This window comes from Bufo gargarizans, chromosome 2 (genome assembly GCF_014858855.1).
Source record: "Bufo gargarizans isolate SCDJY-AF-19 chromosome 2, ASM1485885v1, whole genome shotgun sequence".
Classification (NCBI taxonomy): domain Eukaryota; kingdom Metazoa; phylum Chordata; class Amphibia; order Anura; family Bufonidae; genus Bufo; species Bufo gargarizans.
Window position 1 is genome coordinate 88046512 of NC_058081.1, and position 24544 is coordinate 88071055.

A 24544-nucleotide genomic window follows, 5' to 3' on the forward strand; every position below is an offset into this window, starting at 1 on the left:
AGTAAAACCTGTAATTTATATATTAATATTTGTGTTCATTCTGGTCCTATCAGTGATTGACAGCTTTGTCTGTATACACGGTCATAGAGGGATGGCTTTCAGTCACTGATAGGACTTACTCCTTTACTTTAAAGCCCAGGATGAGCAGGAATATAAATGTATAATTTACAAGTTTTACTGAATCTTTTGCCACAAAACTATATATTAATCTGGCAAATGGGGAGGAGGGAAGCAGAGGAAAACAGCGGCACTGCTCCCGCTAGCAACACCCTCGCACCTCCTGTAATCGGGAACTCCTACGACCCGCGGCTGTGAGGACCCAGACAACGTGGTGCTCAGCGTGATGCAAGTATACAAGACCGGAAGTGTAGATAATAGACACGCGGCACTCACCAGGGTCGATTGGATGCTTTATTTGCGGTACAGCAAAGTAGACTTGTGTGCACTGGCTGGGGAGCGGACAGGTCCAGGTGTGTCAGGCGGTGACGGCCGTTTCGCGCAAGTCGCGCTTCCTCGGACCGCTGCTCATGTGCCGGCGCACTGACGTGCTTTTTAAGGGCTGACCCAGGTCATCACCATGACGACCATGGACGCTCCCCAGGTGCGCACTATGAAACAAACAGAAGGGGATCAATACAATGTTATACAAACTGGCTGCAAATTATTGCAGCATGATACTTTATGGCATACCCTAATGTCAAAAGGAGGGGACAAATTACCCTAGCATAGAAGAGAGAACAAAGAGTGCAGCAGTAGGGGAGACACACACTTAAGCTGTTGTTTGGGAACTAATTCCACAAGGAGGACAAAATAAGAGAGATTAGAAATAAACGCCTGGAAAAGCTAATAATCAGGTTGTAGTATATATGCAGATTCTTTACAAACGGTAAAACATATTGCTACCTAACCTGTGTGGAAAATAAAAAGATAATAATTTGCAGCCAGTTTGTATAACATTGTAAAGCACGTCAGTGCGCCGGCACATGAGCAGCGGTCCGAGGAAGCGTGACTTGCGCGAAACGGCCGTCACCGCCTGACACACCTGGACCTGTCCGCTCCCCAGCCAGTGCACACAAGTCTACTTTGCTGTACCGCAAATAAAGCATCCAATCGACCCTGGTGAGTGCCGCGTGTCTATTATCTACACTTCCGGTCTTATATATTAATCTGCTCAGCTCCTCCCGATCTATAACATGCTGCCTGTGGCTTACATTGCATTTTCATGGTGTCAGGTTCCTTTTAAACACAGAAAAGTGGCCTATAGGATGGGACAGGCAGGTAAGTTGCTTACAAACACTCTCCTGTGTGCAGACCACTATCCATCAGTCTACTCGGAATACTAATAAGCCTATACACATAAGCAGGGGATGGTCCAATAACCAGCAGACAATAAGTGCAGTGATGGATCATAATGCCTATTTTAATTAAATAAAAAAAGTGAAAGGCTGCAGACTCCATTACTATTACTTTCCCTAGAAGGACTATGCTAGCTAACAGGGTCCTGTGATCACAGCAGCATGGTGTCACGAGGGTGTCAAGAACCACGCCTGACTCCGTTATACCCAGGGTCAGGAAGTCACAGCGGTTGGCTGCGCGCTCTATGTAAGATAGGGCTGTTTCCTTATGGTAGCTTTCTGGGTTTGCTTTGCAACCCTTTTTGGCTCACTCAGGGATCCGTAGCTCCTTCTCCTCAGCTGTTCCTTGTCCAGCACTCCCAACCTCCTTATATTCCCCTCTCACACTTCTCTGGTTGCCAGATATAGAGCTTCCTGCCTGGACTTCTATACTGACCCACTGGAGCTGTGTTGCTGCGTTCTGTGGTTGTTGGTCCAGAACGTTTCCCTCCGGATCCCTGTTGGACCTTTGTGGTCTGCTGTGGTCGCCCACCTGGGTCTATGTGTTTGTCTGTATTGTCTGTCCTCTCCCTGGTGTTTCCCTCTTAGTGTCAGTGGTGCGGACTAGCGATCCCACCGGCCCGTTCACTATCTAGGGCTCATTTTAGGGAAAGCTAGGGTTTAGGCACGTGATCGCTGCACGAGTGAGGAACCCGTCTAGGGACGTCAGGTGCCAGCCGCAAGGTGAGTCAGGGGTCACCACCTTTCCCTCTCCCTTGGGCAGGGCTTTCCCTTTTCCCTCCCTGTGCGTGACGCCGGTCATTACATTATATTTGGCCCTTATTTTGTGTAGGTAAAATTTTTTATTTTTTATTTTTTTTACCTACTTAGAATCCAGTATGGATCCAATTGCTGCTCTGTCCAAACAATTTCATGGCCTGTCTTTGGAGGTGGCGGGATTAAAGGCGTCGGTCCTCCAGCAACAGCAGCAATTACAACTGACCGCAAGCCCTGCGGTTGCTACTGGTAACCAGGTTGTTGCGGAACCCAAGGCCCCTCTCCCTGACAGATTTTCTGGGGGAAGGGACACGTTTTTGACATTCAGTGAGGCCTGTAAATTATATTTTAAACTGCGCCCTTACTCCTCTGGTAATGAAGAACACCGGGTGGGGGTTGTTATTTCCCCCACTGATTCCCAGGCTCTTCGGTCAGTGGATGAGTTTTTCGGGGCCTTGGGTCTCATATATGACGACCCTGACCGAGTCGCACTGGCTGAATCAAGATTACGGAGACTCCTACAAGGAGAGCGGCCGGTAGAGGAGTATTGCTCTGACTTCCGTAGGTGGGCTACGGATACCCAATGGAACGACCCGGCTCTCAGGAGTCAGTTCTGCTCTGGGTTATCCGAAAGGGTTAAGGATGCGCTTGCATTATATGAGACCCCCTTTTCCCTTGATGTGGTTATGTCCCTTTCTATCTGAATAGATAGACGCCTTAGGGACAGGTTGAAAAAACCGGAGCAATTGGTAACCCCTCCCAAGCAGCAGTTAGTCTGTACGGACTTAGACGAGCCTATGCAGCTAGGAACCACTCGTCAGGTCCGTTCTCCTGAGGTTCGCCGTAGGCGTGGGATATGTTTTTTTTTGTGGGGAGAGGGGTAATTTCATTAATGTCTGTCCTTCTTTCCTCAGAAACAAAAGACCGTCGGAAAACTACTAACCCCAGGCTGTGTGGAGGATGTCAGCCGGGGGGGTATATGTTTCCTCCATACGTACATCGCAATTTGTGTTGCCAGCGGTTATTGTTTTTGGTGTTAAGACGGAGACTATTTCTTTCTTTCTAGACAGTGGAGCAGGGGTAAATTTGATAGATGCCCATTTTGCCCGCACTATGGGTTTGTCTCTCTGTACGCTACAGAGACCTATTCCCATATTCGCTATTGATTCTGCTCCTCTGTCTCAGAGAAACCTCACCCACATTGTTCATAATTTACACCTTCGGGTAGGGGACCACCATAACGAGATGCTTTCATGTTATGTACTGGAGGGGCTTCCCACTCCGGTAGTGCTGGGCCTTCCCTGGTTGGTAGCTCACAATCCAGTGGTGGATTGGCAGGCCAGGGAGATATTGGAGTGGAGTGAGCATTGCAGAGAAAATTGCTTAAATAGCAATTGCTTAGTCGCCTCCATAACTACCCTACCTACATTTATTTCGGATTTTGAGGACGTTTTTTCTGAAAAGGGTTGTCAAAAGTTACCACCTCACCGTCCTTATAATTGCCCGGTTAACCTTATTCCCGGCGCAAAATTACCCAAGACCAGGTTATATAATCTTTCGGGTCCAGAGAGACAAGCCATGAAAGATTATATCTCCGAGAGCTTGGCTAAGGGACACATCAGACCGTCTTCTTCACCCGTGGCTGCAGGGTTTTTCTTCGTTAAAAAGAAAGATGGGGGTCTGCGTCCTTGCCTAGATTTTCGCGAATTAAATCGGATAACCATCCGAGACCCATACCCTCTTCCTCTCATTCCTGACCTGTTTAACCAGATTGCGGGTGCTAGGTGGTTCTCCAAACTTGATCTTAGGGGGGCCTACAATCTGATTCGTATCAAGGAGGGGGATGAGTGGAAGACAGCTTTTAACACCCCTGAGGGGCATTATGAAAATCTAGTTATGCCTTTCGGTCTGACCAATGCTCCTGCCGTCTTTCAACATTTCGTTAATGACATTTTTAGTCATCTAATCGGCAGGTTTGTGGTAATATACCTAGATGATATTTTAATTTATTCATCTGATCTGAGAACACATGAGGTGCATGTCAGACAAGTACTGCAGGTCCTACGGACGAATAAATTATATGCTAAAATTGAAAAATGTGTCTTCGCCGTTCAGGAGATACAATTCCTAGGTAATTTTTTTATCTGCTTCAGGTTTTCGTATGGATCCTAGGAAGGTCCAGGCAATTTTAGATTGGGATCTTCCTGAGAACCTCAAAGCACTGCAACGGTTCTTGGGCTTCGCGAATTTCTATAGGAAATTTATTAAAAATTATTCAGTTATTGTAAAACCCCTTACTGACATGACTAGGAAGGGGACTGATTTTTCTAAATGGTCTGACGCCGCTAAAGTTGCTTTTTCCTCTCTAAAAGAGAGGTTTACCTCGGCACCTGTACTAGTCCAACCTGATGTCTCTCAGCCTTTTATTGTTGAAGTCGATGCGTCAGAGGTGGGAGTGGGGGTGGTGCTGTCTCAGGGTCCGTCTCCTGGCAAATGGCGTCCTTGTGCTTTCTTTTCTAAAAAACTATCTGCAGCAGAAAAGAACTACGATATTGGCAATAGGGAACTATTAGCTATTAAACTAGCGTTTGAAGAATGGCGTCACTTTTTAGAGGGGGCAGTCCACCCCGTCACTGTGATTACGGACCACAAAAATCTTCTGTACCTCGAATTAGCTAAGCGTCTCACTCCTAGACAAGCTAGGTGGTCGCTATTTTTTTACCAGGTTTAACTTTGTTATTACCTATCGTCCTGGGGCAAAAAATACCAAGGCTGATGCACTATCTTGTTGTTTCCCTGGAGGGGGTAATGTGAGTGATCCGGTACCTATTCTACAAAGAGGAGTGGTTGTTTCTGCGGTACACTCTGCTCTGGGGGGGAAGGTGTTAGAGGCCCAGGGGGACGCCCCGGTCTCTTGCCCCTCAGAGAAATTGTTTGTACCGTTGTACCTGCGTTTCGAATTATTAAAGGAACATCATAATTCGGCACTTGCTGGGCACCCGGGTAGTAAAGCAACCTTGAAGCTATTGTCTCGTCGTTTTTTGTGGCCAAGGTTACGTCAGGATGTATTGGATTTTGTGTCTTCTTGTTCTACCTGTACGCGCAAAAGTTTCGCATACACGTCCTGCAGGGTCTCTATTACCACTCGTCATTCGCAATAGACCATGGACACATCTGTCAATGGATTTTATCACTGACTTACCTTTTGTCTGCGGGTAAAACTGTTATTTTGGTAGTAGTGGACAGGTTTAGCAAAATGGTACACTTCATTGCGTTACCCGCACTACCTAATGCTAAGACTCTTGCTCAGGTATTCATCAGTGAAATCATGAAGCTTCACGGGGTCCCTTCCGATGTTGTTTCGGATCGGGGTACCCAGTTTATTTCTAAATTTTGGAAAGCTTTTTGTTCCCGTTTGGGGGTACACTTGTCGTTTTCCTCAGCTTTCCATCCTCAGTCGAATGGACAGACTGAGCGTACCAACCAAAACCTTGAGACATATCTAAGATGTTTTGTGTCTGAAAACCAAGAGTTGTGGTCGTCATATTTACCGTTAGCTGAGTTTGCCATAAATAATCTTCGTCAGGAATCCACTGGCAAGTCACCATTTCTTGGTGCATATGGTTTTCATCCCCAATTCTGTACTTTTAAAGAGGGGGGGGGGGGTCTTCTGGGGTTCCCGAAGAGGAACGGTTTTTGTCATCTCTTTCATCGGTATGGCAGAAGGTGCAAGCTAACTTGAAAAATATGGGAGGTAAATACAAAGGCTGATAAGAGACGGTCGCCAGGTCCGGACCTAGGAGTGAATGACTATGTGTGGTTGTCTACTAGGAATATTAAATTAAAGGTTCCCTCTTGGAAACTGGGTCCTAGGTTCATTGGCCCTTACAGAATTGTAGCCATCATCAACCCCGTGGCTTTTCGCCTGGAGCTACCTCAGACTTTTAAAATCCATAACGTCTTTCATAAGTCGTTACTCAAAAAATATGTTCCACCTCTAGAACCGTCACCGCTGCCACCCCCTCCTGTTGTTGTGGATGGTAATCTAGAGTTTCAGATATCCAAAATTGTTAATTCTCGTCGGGTCTGCCGCTCTCTTCAATATCTGGTGCATTGAAGAGGTAACTGTCCCGAGGAAAGAATGTGGGTTCCTGCGTCTGAGGTAAACGCAGACGGGCTATTTCGGGCTTTTCATGCCTCTCATCCTGAGAAACCTGGTCCTGAGTGTCCGGAGGCCCCTCGTAGAGAGGGGGGTACTGTCACGAGGGTGTCAAGAACCACGCCTGACTCCGTTATACCCGGGGTCAGGAAGTCGCAGCGGTTGGCTGCTCGCTCTATGTAAGATAGGGCTGTTTCCTTATGGTAGCTTTCTGGGTTTGCTTTGCAACCCTTTTTGGCTCACTCAGGGATCCATAGCTCCTTCTCCTCAGCTGTTCCTTGTCCAGCACTCCCACCCTCCTTATATTCCCTTCTCACACTTCTCTGGTTGCCAGATATAGAGCTTCCTGCCTGGACTTCTATTCTGACCCACTGGAGCTGTGTTGCTGCGTTCTCTGATTGTTGGTCCAGAACGTTTCCCTCCGGATCCCTGTTGGACCTTTGTGGTCTGCTGTGGTCGCCCACCTGGGTCTATGTGTTTGTCTGTATTGTCTGTCCTCTCCCTGGTGTTTCCCTCTTAGTGTCAGTGGTGCGGACTGGCGATCCCACCGGCCCGTTCACTATCTAGGGCTCATTTTAGGGAAAGCCAGGGTTTAGGCACGTGATCGCCGCACGGTTGAGGAACCCGTCTAGGGACGTCAGGGCAGTCAGGTGCCAGCCGCAAGGTGAGTCAGGGGTCACCACCTTTCCCTCTCCCTTGGGCAGGGCTTTCCCTTTTCCCTCCCTGTGCGTGACGCCGGTCATTACACATGGGCAACTCTGTCTCTCTTTCTGCAGTGTGAGAGGACTAGGTGGTGGTCACATAGGCATAATGTCACTGCCTCTCACGTTTATGTGATGCATAAAACGACCTGGTACTGTAATTTGACATGACTGGTTATATGGCATTGCCAGGCACATGTGGCCACCTTCAGGAAAGAGGACCAGGCATCCTTTTTATTGACATCATTAGCACTTTTAGCAGTTAGATGTCCCCAAATCAGTCATGTCATTTATAGTATATTGAGAAATCTGTCTTAAATGTTTCAATGGGAAAAAAAATCTCAGCCAACTTGAAATCTTGAGAGGAGTCATGTGTTGGTTCTTGACTCAAGTGCCTTCCTTTGCATACGTCTCAGTTTTGGCCGGTGATCAAAGGATCAGTGTGGTCTTTTAGTAGGTGCAGATACACTCCATATTGTTCTCATTGTTAGGGCATCCTATAAAATCTAATATAAAAAGTTCTGCCTGGTGACAGAAACCTGTTAACAATTCTCACTTCATGTTTTATTTCGAAATGTTAGGGCAATCAGATGCTATTAATAAACTCTCTACTGAATGCCAAGGTACGTGCTACAAAATAGTAACTAGTCCAAATGTAGAAAGTTCAGTGGTCTGGGATATCAGCAGCAATTGAACAGTTTGTATGTTGATTGTGTTGTTTCCTTGGGCACCTGGCTGTAAATCAACAATCTGTTCTACACCTTCTTGATCAAGGACTGTTATAGCTGGCAATTGTGCGATTGCAGTTCTGCTCACAAATACTCTTCTTCTATCTCTTTTATTCAGATAATATAATATTATACTCATCATCATTTAGGCTGTAGAGTTGCCAACGTATGGAATTTAATCACCTAAAAAACGACCTTTTGGGGCCACATATCATTGATACACCACCTATCAGAAAAATGTGTATGCCCTGATCATTAATAAACAACGATTATATGATTAAAAAGGTATAACTTTATTTTCAATATAGAAAAACATTAAGAATCCTCACAGTACATGAGAAGGGACACTGGAATGGGGTGAAAAAGTTTATCTCTCTCATATATATAATATATCATACAGTTGCAAGAAAAAGTATGTGAACCCTTTGGATTTCTGCACAAATTGGTCATAAAATGTGATCTGATCTTCATCTAAGTCACAACAATAGACAATCACAGTCTGCTTAATCTAATAACACACAAAGAATTAAATGTTACCATGTTTTTATTGAACACACCATGTAAACATTCACAGTGCAGGTGGAAAAAGTATGTGAACCCTTGGATTTAATAACTGGTCGAACCTCCTTTGGCAGCAATAACTTCAACCAAACGTTTCCTGTAGTTTCAGATCAGACGTGCACAACGGTCAGGAGTAATTCTTGACCATTCCTCTTTACAGAACTGTTTCAGTTCAGCAATATTCTTGGGATGTCTGGTGTGATTTGCTTTCTTGAGGTCATGCCACAGCATCTCAATCGGGTTGAGGTCAGGACTCTGACTGGGCCACTCCAGAAGGCGTATTTTCTTCTGTTAAACCCATTCTGTTGTTGATTTACTTCTATGCTTTGGGTCGTTTTCCTGTTGCAACACTGTGAAGTATGGTGGTGGGGGCATCATAGTTTAGGGTTGCTTTGCTGCGCCAGGGCCTGGACGGATTGCTATCATCGAAGGAAAAATGAATTCCCAAGTTTATCAAGACATTTTGCAGGAGAACTTAAGGCCATCTGTCCAGCAGCTGAAGCTCAACTTGCCCAACGCGTTTCACCAAATGGTTTCGCCAACTTCCCCTGACTAAGCCATTTGGCGAAACGCGCTGGTTAAGTGAGGGACACTGGGACGGGGGTTTCTTAGCCGGCTTTAGTATATACCATATAATGCAGGAAGACCAGTAGGTCTCCGGCATTGCAAAAGCCAGCTTGCATTTGCACTTGCACTTTATGTACTCATGTTATGGAGGATGGGCTCTCTTTGGTAGATAAGCACCTTGTGGATTATGGTATAGCGCTTTTCAATAGTATACTTTTATTCTGTATACTTTTATTCAACATAGATGTCCTCTGCTACTGTGAATGTGTGGTAGTATCGGGCCTCCAGTGGAGAGGTGTTGTTTTCCTCCAGCATGTTGATATATGATATATTTTATATATGAGAGAGATATACTTTGTCACCCCATTCCAGTGTCCCTTCTCAAGTACTGGGTAGATTCTTAATGTTTTTGAGTTTTTCTATATTGAAAATAAAGTTATACCTTTTTAATCATATGATCGTTGTTTATTAATGATCAGGGCATACACATTTTTCTGATAGGTGGTGTATCAACGTATGGAATTTGCCCAATAAGTTTCATGGTCACTTACAAATTATGTTGACTCTTCAAGAAAGAACAAGTTCTGAAGATATTGTAGGAAGGTACAAGGGGTCGTCATTGATGGTAGGTATGTGTCACCGAGGTTTCTGGCCTCGGTGAAGTAAGAGCTCGTATTTTCATGTGTCAGCGGCAGCTAATGCTGATTGACACTTTGCTATTTAGTATGGCTGTAAATAGCCGATCTGGGACAGCTCTTACTGGGAGTGGTCAAAGTGCTGGGTGGGTGACTACTCCCCACGTGCCAGGCCAGGTCTTGGCAGGCTTATAAAAAACATCCAGCACTGTCAGGTGGTGTGGATTACCTCCCTCTGACAGTGGAGCTCTGGAGATCTCTGTGCTGAGGTCTGAAGACCGTGTGTCAGGCGAGCAGGCTGCCTGAAAGCCTGCAGGTGGACTTTCTGACGCTGAGCATTCAGCCGGGTGTGAACTGACACCCAGGATACCAGGTGAACTTTATTTTGTTTTTCTGTATGTGAACAAGCACCAAGCCTGAAAAGTACTGTTGTGTTATGTTATAAGTGTGAATAAACACTGAAGAGTGATTTACAACCTGGTCCTTTGCCTCTATACTGCATCCGCTAACCTGCCTACCAGAGCGAATCTCGACAATATTCAGTGACTGTATTAGGAAAATGGTCCATATGTTGTAAGATGTGTAAAGCAATATTATCTTGGGTGCAGGGCCGGATTAACGTAGGGGCTGATGGAGCTGCAGCTCCAGGCCCCTATCATAAAATAGGCCCATCCGCCAGCCAAAAGGCCGTCGGGAGCGGCCGACGCTAAAGGTCCTCTGTTAGTTTGTACTCAGCGCAGCGTGCAGGAGGGATAACCGCGGGCGCACTGAGTTCATATCCGGCGGGCCGCGGCATTACAGGAACAGCACCAGCTGCTCTGACGTCCTGCCGCCGGATATACGTCACAGGATATCCGGCGGCAGGAGGTCAGAGCAGCTGGTGCGGTTCCTGTAATGCCGGCCCGCCAGATATGAACTGAGTGTGCCCGCGGTTATCCCTCCTGCACCACAGCAGTTTCGACCAGGCCAGCACACGGACGGTGATGGCCCACAGCGCTCGGCCACACGGAGACAGGCAGCAGCAGGAGCTTCTGGAGGCTGCAGGTATCAGACAAACTCATCTAGTTGGAAGGGAGGGCAATCATAGTGCTGTTATGATTTATGGACACAGCTCTCAGCATGCTTAGCCAGCCTTCTATCTGGCTTTGCATCTTGAGAGTCACAGTCCACAAGGCTGTTTCTGAGCCTGTGGACTGTGACTCTCAAGAAGCACAGCCAGATAGAAGGCTGGCTAAGCATGCTGAGAGCTGTGTCCATAAATCATAGCAGCACTATGAAAATTAGTGACTGGCTAAGCATGCTGAGAGCTCAGTCTAAATAACATAACACATAAAGAAATTACTGTTTCTAGCTGCTAGTCCACAGCAGCTAGAAACAGTAATTTCTTTAAAGGGATTCTGTCACCAGCTTTCACCCCTCAGCTAAAATTATGCTGATGTTCAGGGCGTCTTCACGATTCCTAATGTGGGCTTATAAATGTCATCTGTGGGCTTATTTAGCTAAAAAAACAGCTTTTACTAACCTGTCAGTCAAACAAATAAGGTGCCCAAGGGGATGTTAATGGATGCAAGGTGCCGTCTGCACCCGCCGCCGTTCGTGCCCAGCGCCGCCTTTCCGGACTTCTGCGCCGCCTCCTAATCCTCTGTGCCGCCTGTCGCCCTCCCTCCCTCCCCCCTCCTTCTGCTGTAAGATTTTGCGCACAGGGCTCTGCCTGATGCGCCGTGCGGACTTCTCCATTTGGCTTCTTACAGTGAAGTGCTTATGTGCCGGCACTTCGCTCAACCCCTGTATGCGCGAGATCGAGGGGGGAGAGAGGGAGGGCAAGAGGCGGCACAGAGGATTAGGAGGCGGCACAGAAGTCTGGAATGGCGGCGCTGGGCACGAACGGCGGCGGGTGCAGACGGCACCTTGCATCCATTAACATCCCCTTGGGCACCTTATTTGTTTGACTGACAGGTTAGTAAAAGCTGTTTTTTAGCTAAATAAGCCCACAGATGACATTTATAAGCCCACATTAGGAATCGTGAAGACGCCCTGAACATCAGAATATTATTAATGGTGACAGAATCCCTTTAATGTGCTATGTATTTAGACACAGCTCTCAGCCTTCTATCTGACTGTCTAAGCATGCTGAGTGCTGTGTCCATAAATCAGAACACAGCTCTATGAAAATTACTGTTTCTAGCTGCTGTTGTCCACAGTCCACAGCAGCTAGAAAACAGTAATCTTCATGTTAAATGATCACTATAGTGTCAGGAAAACAAAGCGGTTTTCCTGACACTATAGTGCCCTGAGGGTGCCCCCACCCTCAGGGTCCCCCTCCCGTGGTCCCCCTCCCGTGGTCCCCCTCCATGTTGCTAAGATAGACACCAAATGAAGGGTGTTGCAGGAACAAAATACTTTAATGGTATCGATAAAATATATATGTAATTAGGACACTGAGTGCAGTTCCATAAAAAGGCCCAGCAAAATCCTCAGCACCAGGCCCATGATGCTCTTAATCCGGCCCTGCTTGGGTGGAGTTGTGGTGAATGCAGTTCAATGTAAGGTTCGTTTTTATTTTATATAATGCCAACATATTCTGCAGAGCTTTAAGGACATTATCATATTATACTGTGCCTGGATGAAAAGAAGGTTTGTACACAAACATAGAAGAGTATTCTTTACAGTAAGAGCAGTGAGACTATGGAGCTCTCTGCTTGAGGAGGTGGTGATGGTGAGTACAATAAAGGAATTCAAGAGGGGCCTGGATGTATTTCTGGAGCGTAATAATATTACAGGCTATAGCTACTAGAGAGGGGTCGTTGATCCAGGGAGTTATTCTGATTGCCCGATTGGAGTCGGGAAGGAATTTTATATTCCCCTAAAGTGGGGAAAATTGGCTGCTACCTCACAGTTTTTTGTTTTTTTTTTTGCCTCCCTCTGGATCAACTTGCAGGATAACAGGCCGAACTGGATGGACAAATGTCTTTTTTCGGCCTTATGTACTATGTTACTATGTTACTATCAGTGAGGCTGGACTTCTAAGTTCCTTATAAGTATGTCTTTGGGGTGTGGGAGGAAACTCACGCAAACACAGGATGAACATACAAACTCCTTGTAGATGTCCTTGGTCAGATTTGACCCTAGGACCTCATCACCACAAAGCGCTAGTGCTAACCACTGAGCCACAGTAGTCCCCCCACTTGGGACGAGAAAGTGATTTTTCTAAACTTATTTTAAATATCAAAACCCTTGGTAAAATTGACTGGGAAGGATTTAATTTGATAGTAATCTTGACATTAGCAACCAGTGTCAGGCAGCTGTTATCAAAGCAGATAAAATCATAAGGCATACTAAAAGAAGCAAGAATGCTCATAACAAGATCATACTTTTGGCTCTACAAAGGTCAGACCACACATTTAATATTATGTGCAGTTTTTATATAAGCATTGACTGGTATTCTTTACTGTAAGAGCAGTGAGACTATGGAACTCTCTGCCAGAGGATGTTACCAGGGTGACTTCTTTAAGAATTCACAAAGGGTCTGGATGCCTTACTTGAAAGTAATAATATTATAGTTTTTATGTTCTAGATTGCTGAGATTGTTCGTTGTTCTGAGGATGTATTGTGAGTGCAATATTTGGATATGAGTTTTTTATATGCTTCATATGGTTACAGAAACCTCAATGATATGGCCACATAGTGAGGTTTCCTAATAACAGAAATCTAAACTCAAAAATGGATCACAAAAGAAAAGAAAATATAAAGGAAGATAAGACTTCTCCACTTCCAAAACTGCATGAAAAACCTGCGCATGTAGCCATTCCCTAAGTTCTTACACCTATAGCTGCCAAAGTAGCACAGTTACACAGTCAAGTCATATTATTATGACCACCAGCTAATATCCAGAGTAGCCGCTGTATGCAGCACAGACAGCAGCTAGACAGGCTCAAAGTGACTTAGTAAAGTCCTTGTAGGTTGTCACAGGTATCTGGAGCCATGCTGAATGCTGTGCATCCCACAGCTGCTGGACGGTGGGTGGGGGAGGGTCTATACAGTGAGCATAGCGATTGAGGTGATCCCACAGATGCTCAATTGGGTCCAAGTCTTGGGAATTAAGGGGGCCAGGGTCGTAGAAGTCTTGATTATGCTTTTCTAACCAATGGCGGACATTTCTAGTCTTGGGACGTGTATCATTGTGTTTCTGGCAGCTCACATCTCCTGCAGGGAAGTCATTCAACATATATGGATATACATCATCTGCAAGAATGAATTCATACTTAAATCATTTGAGAGTGCCTTCCACATGGATGAGTGGGCCCAGAAAATGCCATGAAAACATTCCCTAGACCTTAACACTGCCACCACCATCTTGGGTTCTTCCCGCAGTGGTTGGAGGTTGTTTGTTTTCTGGTGTTTCTCATGTGTGGTCATTATAATGTGACTCTCCTGTGTATGTTTTAGTTGGGTTATAAGACTATAGCCAAATCTCAATAAAATGTGTTTTATTTGTGTAATGTAAAGCCTCTTTCTAGCCTAAGAGATCACCTGTATCCATCTTTGTGGTATTTACATTGTATGTCTTATCTTTAACTACCGGTGAATAACAGTTCAGTCAGTAATAAAGTAAGCTCTGTGAGATGAACAAAGATGTTTTTTTCACAGTTTTTTTTCATCTGGCTACCTTTTGGGGGGCTTTTTGCAAACCCCCTCTTCTGGCAGACCTGCAAAGGGAAGCATACTTACCTGCTTACTGCTGCTGGATCCTGGCTCCTTTTGCTCTCCAGCCATCTCCTACTCTCTCTGGATACCTGCTGTCAACATCTGCTTTGGCACCGCTTTAGGCAATTACTGGCCATGGTAGGGACCTGCTCCCCTTTTGTCACTTGAGCAATTTACATGTTACAAGGGGAATAGGTAACCTCTATGGCCAGCGATTGGCTGCAATGGTGTCAAAGTGGATGTTGACAATGGGGGACCTCAGAGAAGCAGCCGAAGCCAAGGAACAAAGGAGCCTGGACCCTGTGGTGGGGAGCGGATAAGTATGCCTCCCTATGCAGGTCTGCCCTGAAGTGGGAGTTTGCGGAAAAATACCCAAAAGTTGGCCTACCCCTTTAAGCGTATGCACCAGCAATGCACCCAGTGTATACACCAAATGCAACTTTAGGCTCCCTTGACCTAATGAAGTCTACTGTTTGCTGTTCATTGAGGTGGTATTTGATATCATACCTTTTTTTATGGTATAAGAAAGCTCAAAAGACTACAATTTCCACCATAACAAAACAAAACAAAAAGAACCTGCACATCATGTGTTCTTTTTTTTTTCTCTGAAGATTGTGGTTGATGCCTGATGTATGCCACTGTATTGCTATACAGGAGCATATATCAAAGGTACATGTCAAAGGAATGACATCAGGAATACGGTAGTCCCAACTTATACCTCCAGTGCATACCAATATTAGGATGTGAAGAAAGTCTTACTTGAAAGGCTGTGCTTAACCTCATGAAACGTTCAGGGATTTTTAGTTTGCATGATCCTTTAATACAGAAAATATTTTGTTTGTAAAATTCTGTGTAAATGTTTGCTCACAAATCTATAAATGTATGAAAAGCCATTACCACAGTTTGGGGGAAAAACATGTTTTTACAAGTAAACTTGACGCTCAATACACGCATCAACGTAAGCACTGAAATCCTATCGCATAGACTCATGAAGAGTGGACTTATTTTTATCTGCCCTTCTACTCACTAGAAAACACTCCTACGCATTAGAGGAAGTATATTTTGAAAGCTGTTTTTTGGCCACTTCCTTAAAGATTCTGAAGTCAGATGTTATTTTGACCCAAGTTCCTCTGATATCGCAGACCCTGTTTGATGCAACATGGTGTCAGGACTCTGATATTGTATCTGCTTTACAGCTTTTAAGTAAACACCTGGTGGTCACCAACTGTTTCATTGTCCTATCCTATAGTGCGGTCAGTCAGTATGATGACGAGTGATCATGCTTTGCCTTCTGCACGGGTTCACAACTCTTTGGAGAAGCCAACAAAATGTGGTTGGTTGAAAAAGCAGCAGAAATCATTTGTGAAAAACTGGCAGCAAAGGTACTTCATACTGAAAGGACAGTATCTCTACTTTTACAAAGATGAAGATGACAGCAAACCGCAGGTAAGAGCGCTCTATCTATCTGTCTATCTATCTACACACAATATACTAAAGACTCAGCACTGCCTAATCCAATTGTGAAGGGGTCCATATAATGCAGTCCGTAATAAGTCTCAGCACCACCTGATGAGCTCAATAGAAGTAAACTTTTTTTCACCCAGTACAACGTTTTAGCCTGATTGCTGGTGTTTTTTTTTAAAAAAAGTCTTGTCAAGTGTGCTGAAACATTGTGGTGGGCAAAAGAGCTCACTTCTATTGATTTCATCCTGTGGTGCTGTGACTTTTTATGGACTTCATATCTATCTATTTCATGTGAATGTATCCATCATTGCCATTGATTTTATATACACATTCAACATTATACACATGGTAGAACAATGTAACACGTTCTTATAGTAAATGCTTTACATCTTTTCTTAACATCAAACTTGAGACCTGTTTTATGATTGAGATCTTTGTACAATACTTTGCACTCTACAGCTAGAGGTTCAAAACTTTTCACATCAACATCTTTATGTAGTTTGTATAACCTCCACGGCTACAGTATATGGACAATCAAGGGATCACTTATGGCCTCTATACAGCCGATCAATAGGATGCCTCAACTCTGGCCCCATCCCTCTTCTTTTTAGGGTTGTATATGGGGAAATTGGGGCTTCCACCTCACTACTCTACCAATTCAGAGAAGGACCTTGTTGTGTAAGCGAGACCCAGGAATGGGAACCATATTTTGCAATGTAGACTTTTCTCCTTCATGTTTTCTCAGTTTTTGCATGTACTTCCTTCCTCTCTCATTTGATTGGCTTCCTGTGCAACTGATTCTATGATCAGATTGTGTCTAAAATAGGAAAAAGTACATAGCTTGAATGAGGACAGGGACTGATATGAGGGAATGCACAGTATTATAGAACGTAACAGTACTATATAAAGAATGAGTAATAAATAAATACATTCATGAACATTTCTCCAGCTTCAAGAGATAAACTATAAAAGCACAAATCTAATTTCATTAGTACTCTATACAGTGGTCATAGATGAAAAATTACTTGAGTTAGCTGAAATGAGGACACTGACTGATGTGACAGAACACGCAACACTATAGAATTTACCTGTTTTCCACCATATAAATAATGAGCAATAATGAATACAGTCATACAAATATTTATTTTCTATTATAATTTGGCTTTGGGCTTAACATAAGGGCGTTATCTTGGTGGCTCCCTGGTTTTCATTCTTTTACCCCTATATGTGGATCTAGTGTTCGCTGCAGGGGAACCTCCAGGCCACTTCCTCTTGGAGTAGTCTCCATGTGGTTGGCTGCTGACACTCGGCAATCAAGAGACACCAGTGCACAGCACAGAAGGGACAGGCAAACATTTGTCAACAGTAATAGGCTGAGGACAGCACAGGCAGAGTACATGCAAATAACAAAGAAACAAGTCCAAGGTCAGGGCCGGCAGCAAAGGGTGAATACAATAAACAGGCAAGGTCGGGTCAGGGGGCGGAGGGTTAGAATCCCAGAATTTGGCTAAAGTCAGTACACGAGCAGATAATCAGATACAGAACACCTTAGCAGGAACTTGCAGACTACTGAACCTATTGCTCAAGCACAGAATGAGATAGACACAATGGTCACAGATGAAAAATGAAAGAAGGAGTGGAAGTCGGTAAAGAAGAGTAGAGGGGTCCTCCTCCATTTATGGAGGCCCTATTTTAATATGGGCACACTACTAAGTGGTGTACTGATTCAGTAAGTACATTGTAGTGTTTGTGATATTCCTCAAGATGGTGAATGTCTGAGAGAGATAACACATTACTGACAGGGATGCAAACCGACCAGAAATGTGTGGACAGTCTGTAAAAATGGGCGTGAAAAAAATTGATGTGCCCGTGATTTTATTGAAGCTGGTGGTAGCTGACTAGAATATTTTGGTGGTAATTATCATCATTTTACAGGTCACAGTAAATTCCGGTAATGAGTTTTTATCAGTATATTGTGCTATAGACATGTATTACTTATAATCTTTATCAGTCATCATGGTTTTCCAATTTGTCTGTAAAAATGTTAGTGGTCCGTGATTTTGTTATAAGTTGTCGAGAAAAAAAGATTCTGATTGACCACCCTAATTACTACCAGACGATACACCTGACTCCATTAACACTTTTCAGAACAAGAAAACCTTTGTAAATCAGTTGTATTGATGACCATGACCCCATTTTCTGACATCTATAAAACTATAGGTAATGGAAATGGTTTTGGAGGCTCTTTCCGAAAACTGGTATACTCGGATTAATATATCTGCTGTATGGGGTTAAAGTCAGAACAATGGTCACTGTTAACATAGAAGTAACATTAGCAATAATGAATGTCTCCAACCATATAAACCTTATCGCATTATACATCGTGTTATTGATCTTGATTAATACTGTATGTCTGGGAGTATTTTATGTGTGTTTCATAGCTTCCTTTCTTCTTTGTATGTGGTTTTGAGTTGACAGCAGACTCTAAATGAATCTTTTCGTATTATTATTCTGTAGTCTTCTATTCCATGCATAGCAAGTTTAAAAGAGTATGTTCTGCTCAGGTACAGGACATTATGTTGCACCTGTGTTCTCCTCAGTTGTATTTTTGCCTATTCTTAAAAATCTCTTTTGTCTTTTACCCACTGAAGGGTTTCCTGTTTTTAGCAAGAAGCACAGTAAGCGAGGTATCCTGCAGCCCAGATGATGCGGGAAAATTAATCTTTGAGATTATCCCAGGTAAGTGTTGCTCTGTAGTACTGTATAATTATATTCAAATCTGTGTAGGTGGAATTGTCTGTTGTGTGCAGTTACTTTTACATAGTCTCTTAGGATTTACCTTGCAACCTGCAGCCCAATGCATAGTTTTCCAGATCTGCCACCATGACAGAAGACAACAATCTTGGAATGTAGAATGGAAAAGGCCGCCCCTAAAGTGGAGATACCGTGGTCATTAATAGAGAAATTGAACCATATGTGAGGTGGTAATCATATAGATAAAAGGATGGACCACCACCCCCATGTCCCATGTGATCTTCCAATTCGTTAGCAATCCAACCATGGGTAATCAAATAGTACTAGCGAAAGTATACAAACATATATACATAGTAATTGTGGATAAATAATCCTACATCTTAATATATTCACTCACTATGTGTTGGCTAAACCAGGATAAACATTGCCAATGATATGGAGGGACAAGAAATCAAGTAGATCAGATGGTCAAAGCAAGGGGAACTGGTCGACCATTGTTATACGGTAGTAATAAACACAAGCCTACAGAGGCTAATATGTTACTACAAGTAGATATACGTGAATATAGACCACAGAGTAAGACCCATTACAGAAATAGTAAAAACCAAATAATTGATGTCATATAAGCGAGGGTAACTAACCACTTCAGAGGTTCATCCAACCCACACAAAATGCGGATCAGATGAGGACAAAAAATATGTTTTTGTGCATGAGCCCTAATTTGGTGATGCATATAGCCATATTTTATTCTTTTTCTATTTCTATATTTGCTCAGCGTGATTTACTGGAGTCTGTATTAGGGTGCATTCATACATACATAAGTGTTTTGTGGTCTGCAAACTGACTTCAGTGGGTTTGTGGTCCGTGTGTTGCGGTGAAGTATAGGACATATCCACTCTTTTGCACCATGGCTGCAGAAGCACACGGCCTGTATCCGTGTTTTGCAGGTCCAGTGAATGCCTCATTACAGCTGAAGTTCACCCACAGACATCAATGAACCTGTAAAAATACACATGTACGTTCACGTGGCAAGATTTTGGTCAGTAACCAGGAGCACGTGCAAAATATACTAAACAGTTGCAAATCTTTCCATTCTAGTTTCTCTCTTTGTAGAGATTCCTGATCCGTATTTGTATATGCTATACGGGAGGACATATGTGTGAAAACACAATCATTATGGACAGGCTATGGAAGCAATATGCTCACAAATGCAGTGCCAAATATGGAGAAAATTGTATATACTTTATGGTTTCATTTCTCCATGAAAATACAGTTTAGCAAAATGTTCAGCCAGGAGCTGTTTGTGCTATATGTGTGTGTAACGTGGCTGTAATGTGAACAGTATTGTAAGAAATTGCAGTCCATTTAAGAAATTTGTGGAAAGGTAACAAAAAACAAGAACACTTATAAATTCAGGGAGAGATGACATCCATTGAATCATTTTTCTATCTATTGATTTCAATGCCTTTAATCCATATTAGTAAATCCAATGTGGGAGGACTCATGTATTAAAATATAGTAGTTATGGACTACGAAAGCAACATACTCACAAATTCACTGCCAAATATGGAGAAATGATACACATGTCTTCTTACATGGTATTGTGAATATGGCCTTACGATAGACTGATATGTGATGGGCAGTGCTGCCCACAGAATGATAGATGCTGAACTTCCCCTTTTGGGGACTTTATTTTTTGCTACGTCTCAGTGTGTTACTTCCTGTTTTTGTATTTTTTTTTTTTTCTGATCACATCATACCTCTGCCATATCTTCACTACTATAATCACATAAATGGGCAGTCCTTGGATGTAATACAGTGCAAACATGATGAAAGACTCATCCAGGGAGTGGACATATTTCACTTTTATGACCTGCTAACCTGCTAAGTCATAAGAAAACTGATGGCGTTTACAGGGTCTCCATGGCCAGGAAGGCAGCTGGTAGTGCTTTTGCAAGCAATATCCTTGTAAATGAATAGGAATGATTGCAAAGTCAAGAGAGTTGACTGAACAGTTGTTATGATCGCTACAACAAAATGTCTGTGGGTTCAAATCCATGAGAAATGGAGGGGCAAAGGTTTAAAAGTAATATCAGGAAGTATTACTTTACTGAGAGAGTAGTGGATGCATGGAATAGCCTTCCTGCAGAAGTGGTAGCTGCAAATACAGTGAAGGAGTTTAAGCATGCATGGGATAGGCATAAGGCCATCCTTCATATAAGATAGGGCCAGGGGCTATCCATAGTATTTAGTATATTGGGCAGACTAGATGGGCCAAATGGTTCTTATCTGCCGACACAGTCTATGTTTCTATGTTTCTAAATCACATGGGTTTCTATAAAGTATGACCTATAGAATAATGTTTCTACTTAGTGGGGTTGTGAAAAGTTTTTTTTTTGGCAAGTCCCCCATCTTCGCCAGACCTGTTAAGGGAAGCTTACTTACTTGCTTCCCGGGATACTCTGTTGTGCTCCCTCACCATAAACATCCAGTTTGACATCGCAGCATCCAATCACTGGCCGCGGTTGTGACCGTCTTCCCTCATGTCATGGTTATGGTCATATTATGCAAGGGGATCCGGTCTTCGCTGTGTCCAGTGATTGGCTGCAACAATGTCAAACTGTATGCTTAGAGAGAGGGAGCACAATGGAGCAGCTCAGGTATAGAAGAGAAAAAGTGAGGAGCCAGCCCTGGGAAGCAGGTAAGTAAGCTCCCCTTTATAGGTCCGGCCAAGTCGGGCGGTTTGCCACCCCCCTCCCCAACATTTTTGCACAGCCCCTTTAACCACTTCAACCCCGCTAGCTAAAACCCCCTTCATGACCAGGCCACTTTTTACACTTCTGCACTACACTACTTTCACCGTTTATCGCTCGGTCATGCAACTTACCACCAAAATGAATTTTACCTCCTTTTCTTCTCACTAATAGAGCTTTCATTTGGTGGTATTTCATTGCTGCTGACATTTTTACTTTTTTTGTTATTAATCAAAATTTAATGATTTTTTTGCAAAACAATGACATTTTTCACTTTCAGCTGTAAAATTTTGCAAAAAAAACGACATCCATATATAAATTTTTTGCTAAATTTATTGTTCTACATGTCTTTGATAAAAAAAAATGTTTGGGCAAAAAAAAAAATGGTTTGGGTAAAAGTTATAGCGTTTACAAACTATGGTACAAAAATGTGAATTTCCTCTTTTTGAAGCAGCTCTGACTTTCTGAGCACCTGTCATGTTTCCTGAGGTTCTACAATGCCCAAACAGTAGAAAACCCCCACAAATGACCCCATTTCGGAAAGTAGACACCCTAAGGTATTCGCTGATGGGCATAGTGAGTTCATAGAACTTTTTATTTTTTGTCACAGGTTAGCGGAAAATGATGATTTTTTTTGATTTTTTTTTTCATACAAAGTCTCATATTCCACTAACTTGTGACAAAAAATAAAAACTTCCATGAACTCACTGTGCCCATCACAAAATACCTTGGGGTGTCTTCTTTCCAAAATGGGGTCACTTTGCCCACCTAGGCTGCAAAAAAGTGTCACACATCTGGTATTGCCGTACTCAGGAGAAGTTGGGGAATGTGTTTTGGGGTGTCATTTTACATATACCCATGCTGGGTGAGAGAAATATCTTGGCAAAAGACAACTTTTCAATTTTTTTTATACAAAGTTGGCATTTGACCAAGATATTTATCTCCTGAGTACGGCGATACCAGATGTGTGACACTTTTTTGCAGCCTAGATGCGCAAAGCGGCCCAAATTCCTTTTAGGAGGGCATTTTTAGACATTTGGATCCCAGACTTCTTCTCACGCTTTTGGTCCCCTAAAAAGCCAGGGCAGTATAAATACCCCACATGTGACCCCACTTTGGAAAGAAGACACCCCAAGGTATTCAATGAGGGGCATGGCGAGTTCATAGAATTTTTATTTTTGGCACAAGTTAGCGGAAATAGATTTTTTTTTTTTTGTATTTTCTCACAAAGTTTCCCTTTCCGCTAACTTGGGACAAAAATTTCAATCTTTCATGGACTCAATATGCCCCTCACGGAATACCTTGGGGTGTCTTCTTTCCGAAATGGGGTCACATGTGGGGTATTTATACTGCCCTGGCAATTTAGGGGCCCTAAAGCGTGAGAAGAAGTCTGGAATATAAATGTCTAAAAAATTTTACGCATTTGGATTCCGTGAGGGGTATGGTTCATGTGAGATTTTATTTTTTGACACAAGTAAGAAAAAACAAAAAACAACTATTTCCGCTAACTTGGGCCAAAAAAAATGTCTGAATGGAGCCTTACAGGGGGTGATCAGGAAGTCTATATGGGGTGATCACCCCCCTGTCATTGATCACCCCCCTGTAAGGCTCCATTCAGACGTCCGTATGCGTTTTGCGGATCCGATCCATGTATCCGTGGATCCGTAAAAATCATACGGACGTCTGAATGGAGCCTTACAGGGGGGTGATCAATGACAGGAGGGTGATCAATGACGGGATGATCAGGGAATCTATATGGGTGATCACCCGCCTGTCATTGATCACCCCCTGTAAGGCTCCATTCAGACGTCCGTATGTGTTTTGCGGATCCGATCCATGTATCCGTGGATCCGTAAAAATCATACGGACATCTGAATGGAGCCTTACAGGGGTGTGATCAATGACAGGGGGGTGATCAATGACAGGGAAGTGATCAGGAAGTCTATATGCGTGATCACCCCCTTGTCATTGATCACCCCCCTGTAAGGCTTCATTCAGACGTCCGTATGTGTTTTGCGGATCTGATCCATGTATCTGTGGATCCGTAAAAATCATACGGACGTCTGAACGGAGCCTGAAAGGGGGGTGATCAATGACAGGGGGGGTGATCAATAACGGGGGGGTGATCAGGGAGTCTATATGGGGTGATCAGGGGTTCATAAGGGGTTGATAAGTGACGGGGGGGGGTAGTGTAGTGTAGTGTTTTTTGGTACTTTACACAGCTACCTGTGTCCTCTGGTGGTCGATCCAAACAAAAGGGACCACCAGAGGACCAGTTAGCAGGTATATTAGACGCTGTTATCAAAACAGCGTCTAATATACCTGTTAGGGGTTAAAAAAATCACATCTCCAGCCTGCCAGCGAACGATCGCCGCTGGCAGGCTGGAGATCCTGTCTCTTACTTTCAGTTCCTGTGAACGCGGGCACCTGTGTGCGCGCGTTCACAGGAAGTCTCGGCTCTCGTGAGATGACGCGTATATGCGTCACTCTGCGCAGAGCTGCCACCTCCGGACCGCAGATCTGCGTTAGGCGGTCCGGAGGCGGTTAAGGAAGTACATTGGAACAATGGAGCAATAGGCAAAGCAGACTAAAGACTAAGGGGAACATTTATTAAGACCAGCGTTTTAGATGCTGGTCTTAATAAAGCCCAAAACTGGCTGTGAATCTGCAGCAGTTATGAAGATTCGCAGGCTGCTTCCTTGCTGTCTTACATTTAGACCTTTTTCTATGCCTAAAACAGTTGTAAAGAATGGTAAAAGAGACAGGCCTACCGGTCCATCCCATTACCTGCCCACAACCCGCCCACTTATTTAGATTTGGTGTGAGAGGGCAAAAGTCGCAGATTGCGCTACAACTAGTTTTTGCGCCACAATGTGTGCCTGAAATACGCCTAATTTAGGCATATTTCAGAATAATAAATTATCCCCTAAGTCCTCCAATTATTGAACAGTAAAAATATTATTTTTGTAGTACCATTTACAGGTGTGTCCTTACATAGCTTCTCTTGAATTTACATTTCCCGAGGAGATTGGCTTTAATAAAATGTGTCGGGAGTTGCCAATGCAATATGTGTCCAAATGTGGTCACCCAGTGGTTTTAATGGGAATTATATTGTAAGAAGTTGGAGTCCATGTATGAAAATAGAGTCCGTAACAAAACTTTTGGAAAAATAAGGGTGGGTGCATTTATATATCTCAATCCTTAAGGAGTTTACCTATAGATGACAAATAATGAGAATACTTATAAATTCAGGACCAGTTTAAAAATGGCTGATGAAAAAGTGATCCACCATTTATTACTCCTCAATGGGATGGGTCACATGGTTGAAAATCAATATGGTGAGGGCTACAGAAAACAGATGTGGTGCAAGCCAGCTAATGTTATCTGCCAAATCCATTTTCTGTCAA

The 24544-nt window shown here is 43.5% G+C and overlaps 1 protein-coding gene across 1 annotated transcript in view; it reads left to right on the forward strand.

Annotated features, from left to right (window-relative positions):
• The window catches only part of ARHGAP25 (Rho GTPase activating protein 25), a 99375-nt gene that overhangs the window by 38150 nt on the left and 36681 nt on the right, over positions 1-24544 (forward strand). The window contains exons 2-3 of the mRNA XM_044279267.1: positions 15416-15612; positions 18282-18369. Of these exons, the coding sequence (XP_044135202.1) occupies positions 15416-15612; positions 18282-18369 (285 nt within the window). The remainder of the gene's footprint in view (positions 1-15415; positions 15613-18281; positions 18370-24544) is intronic.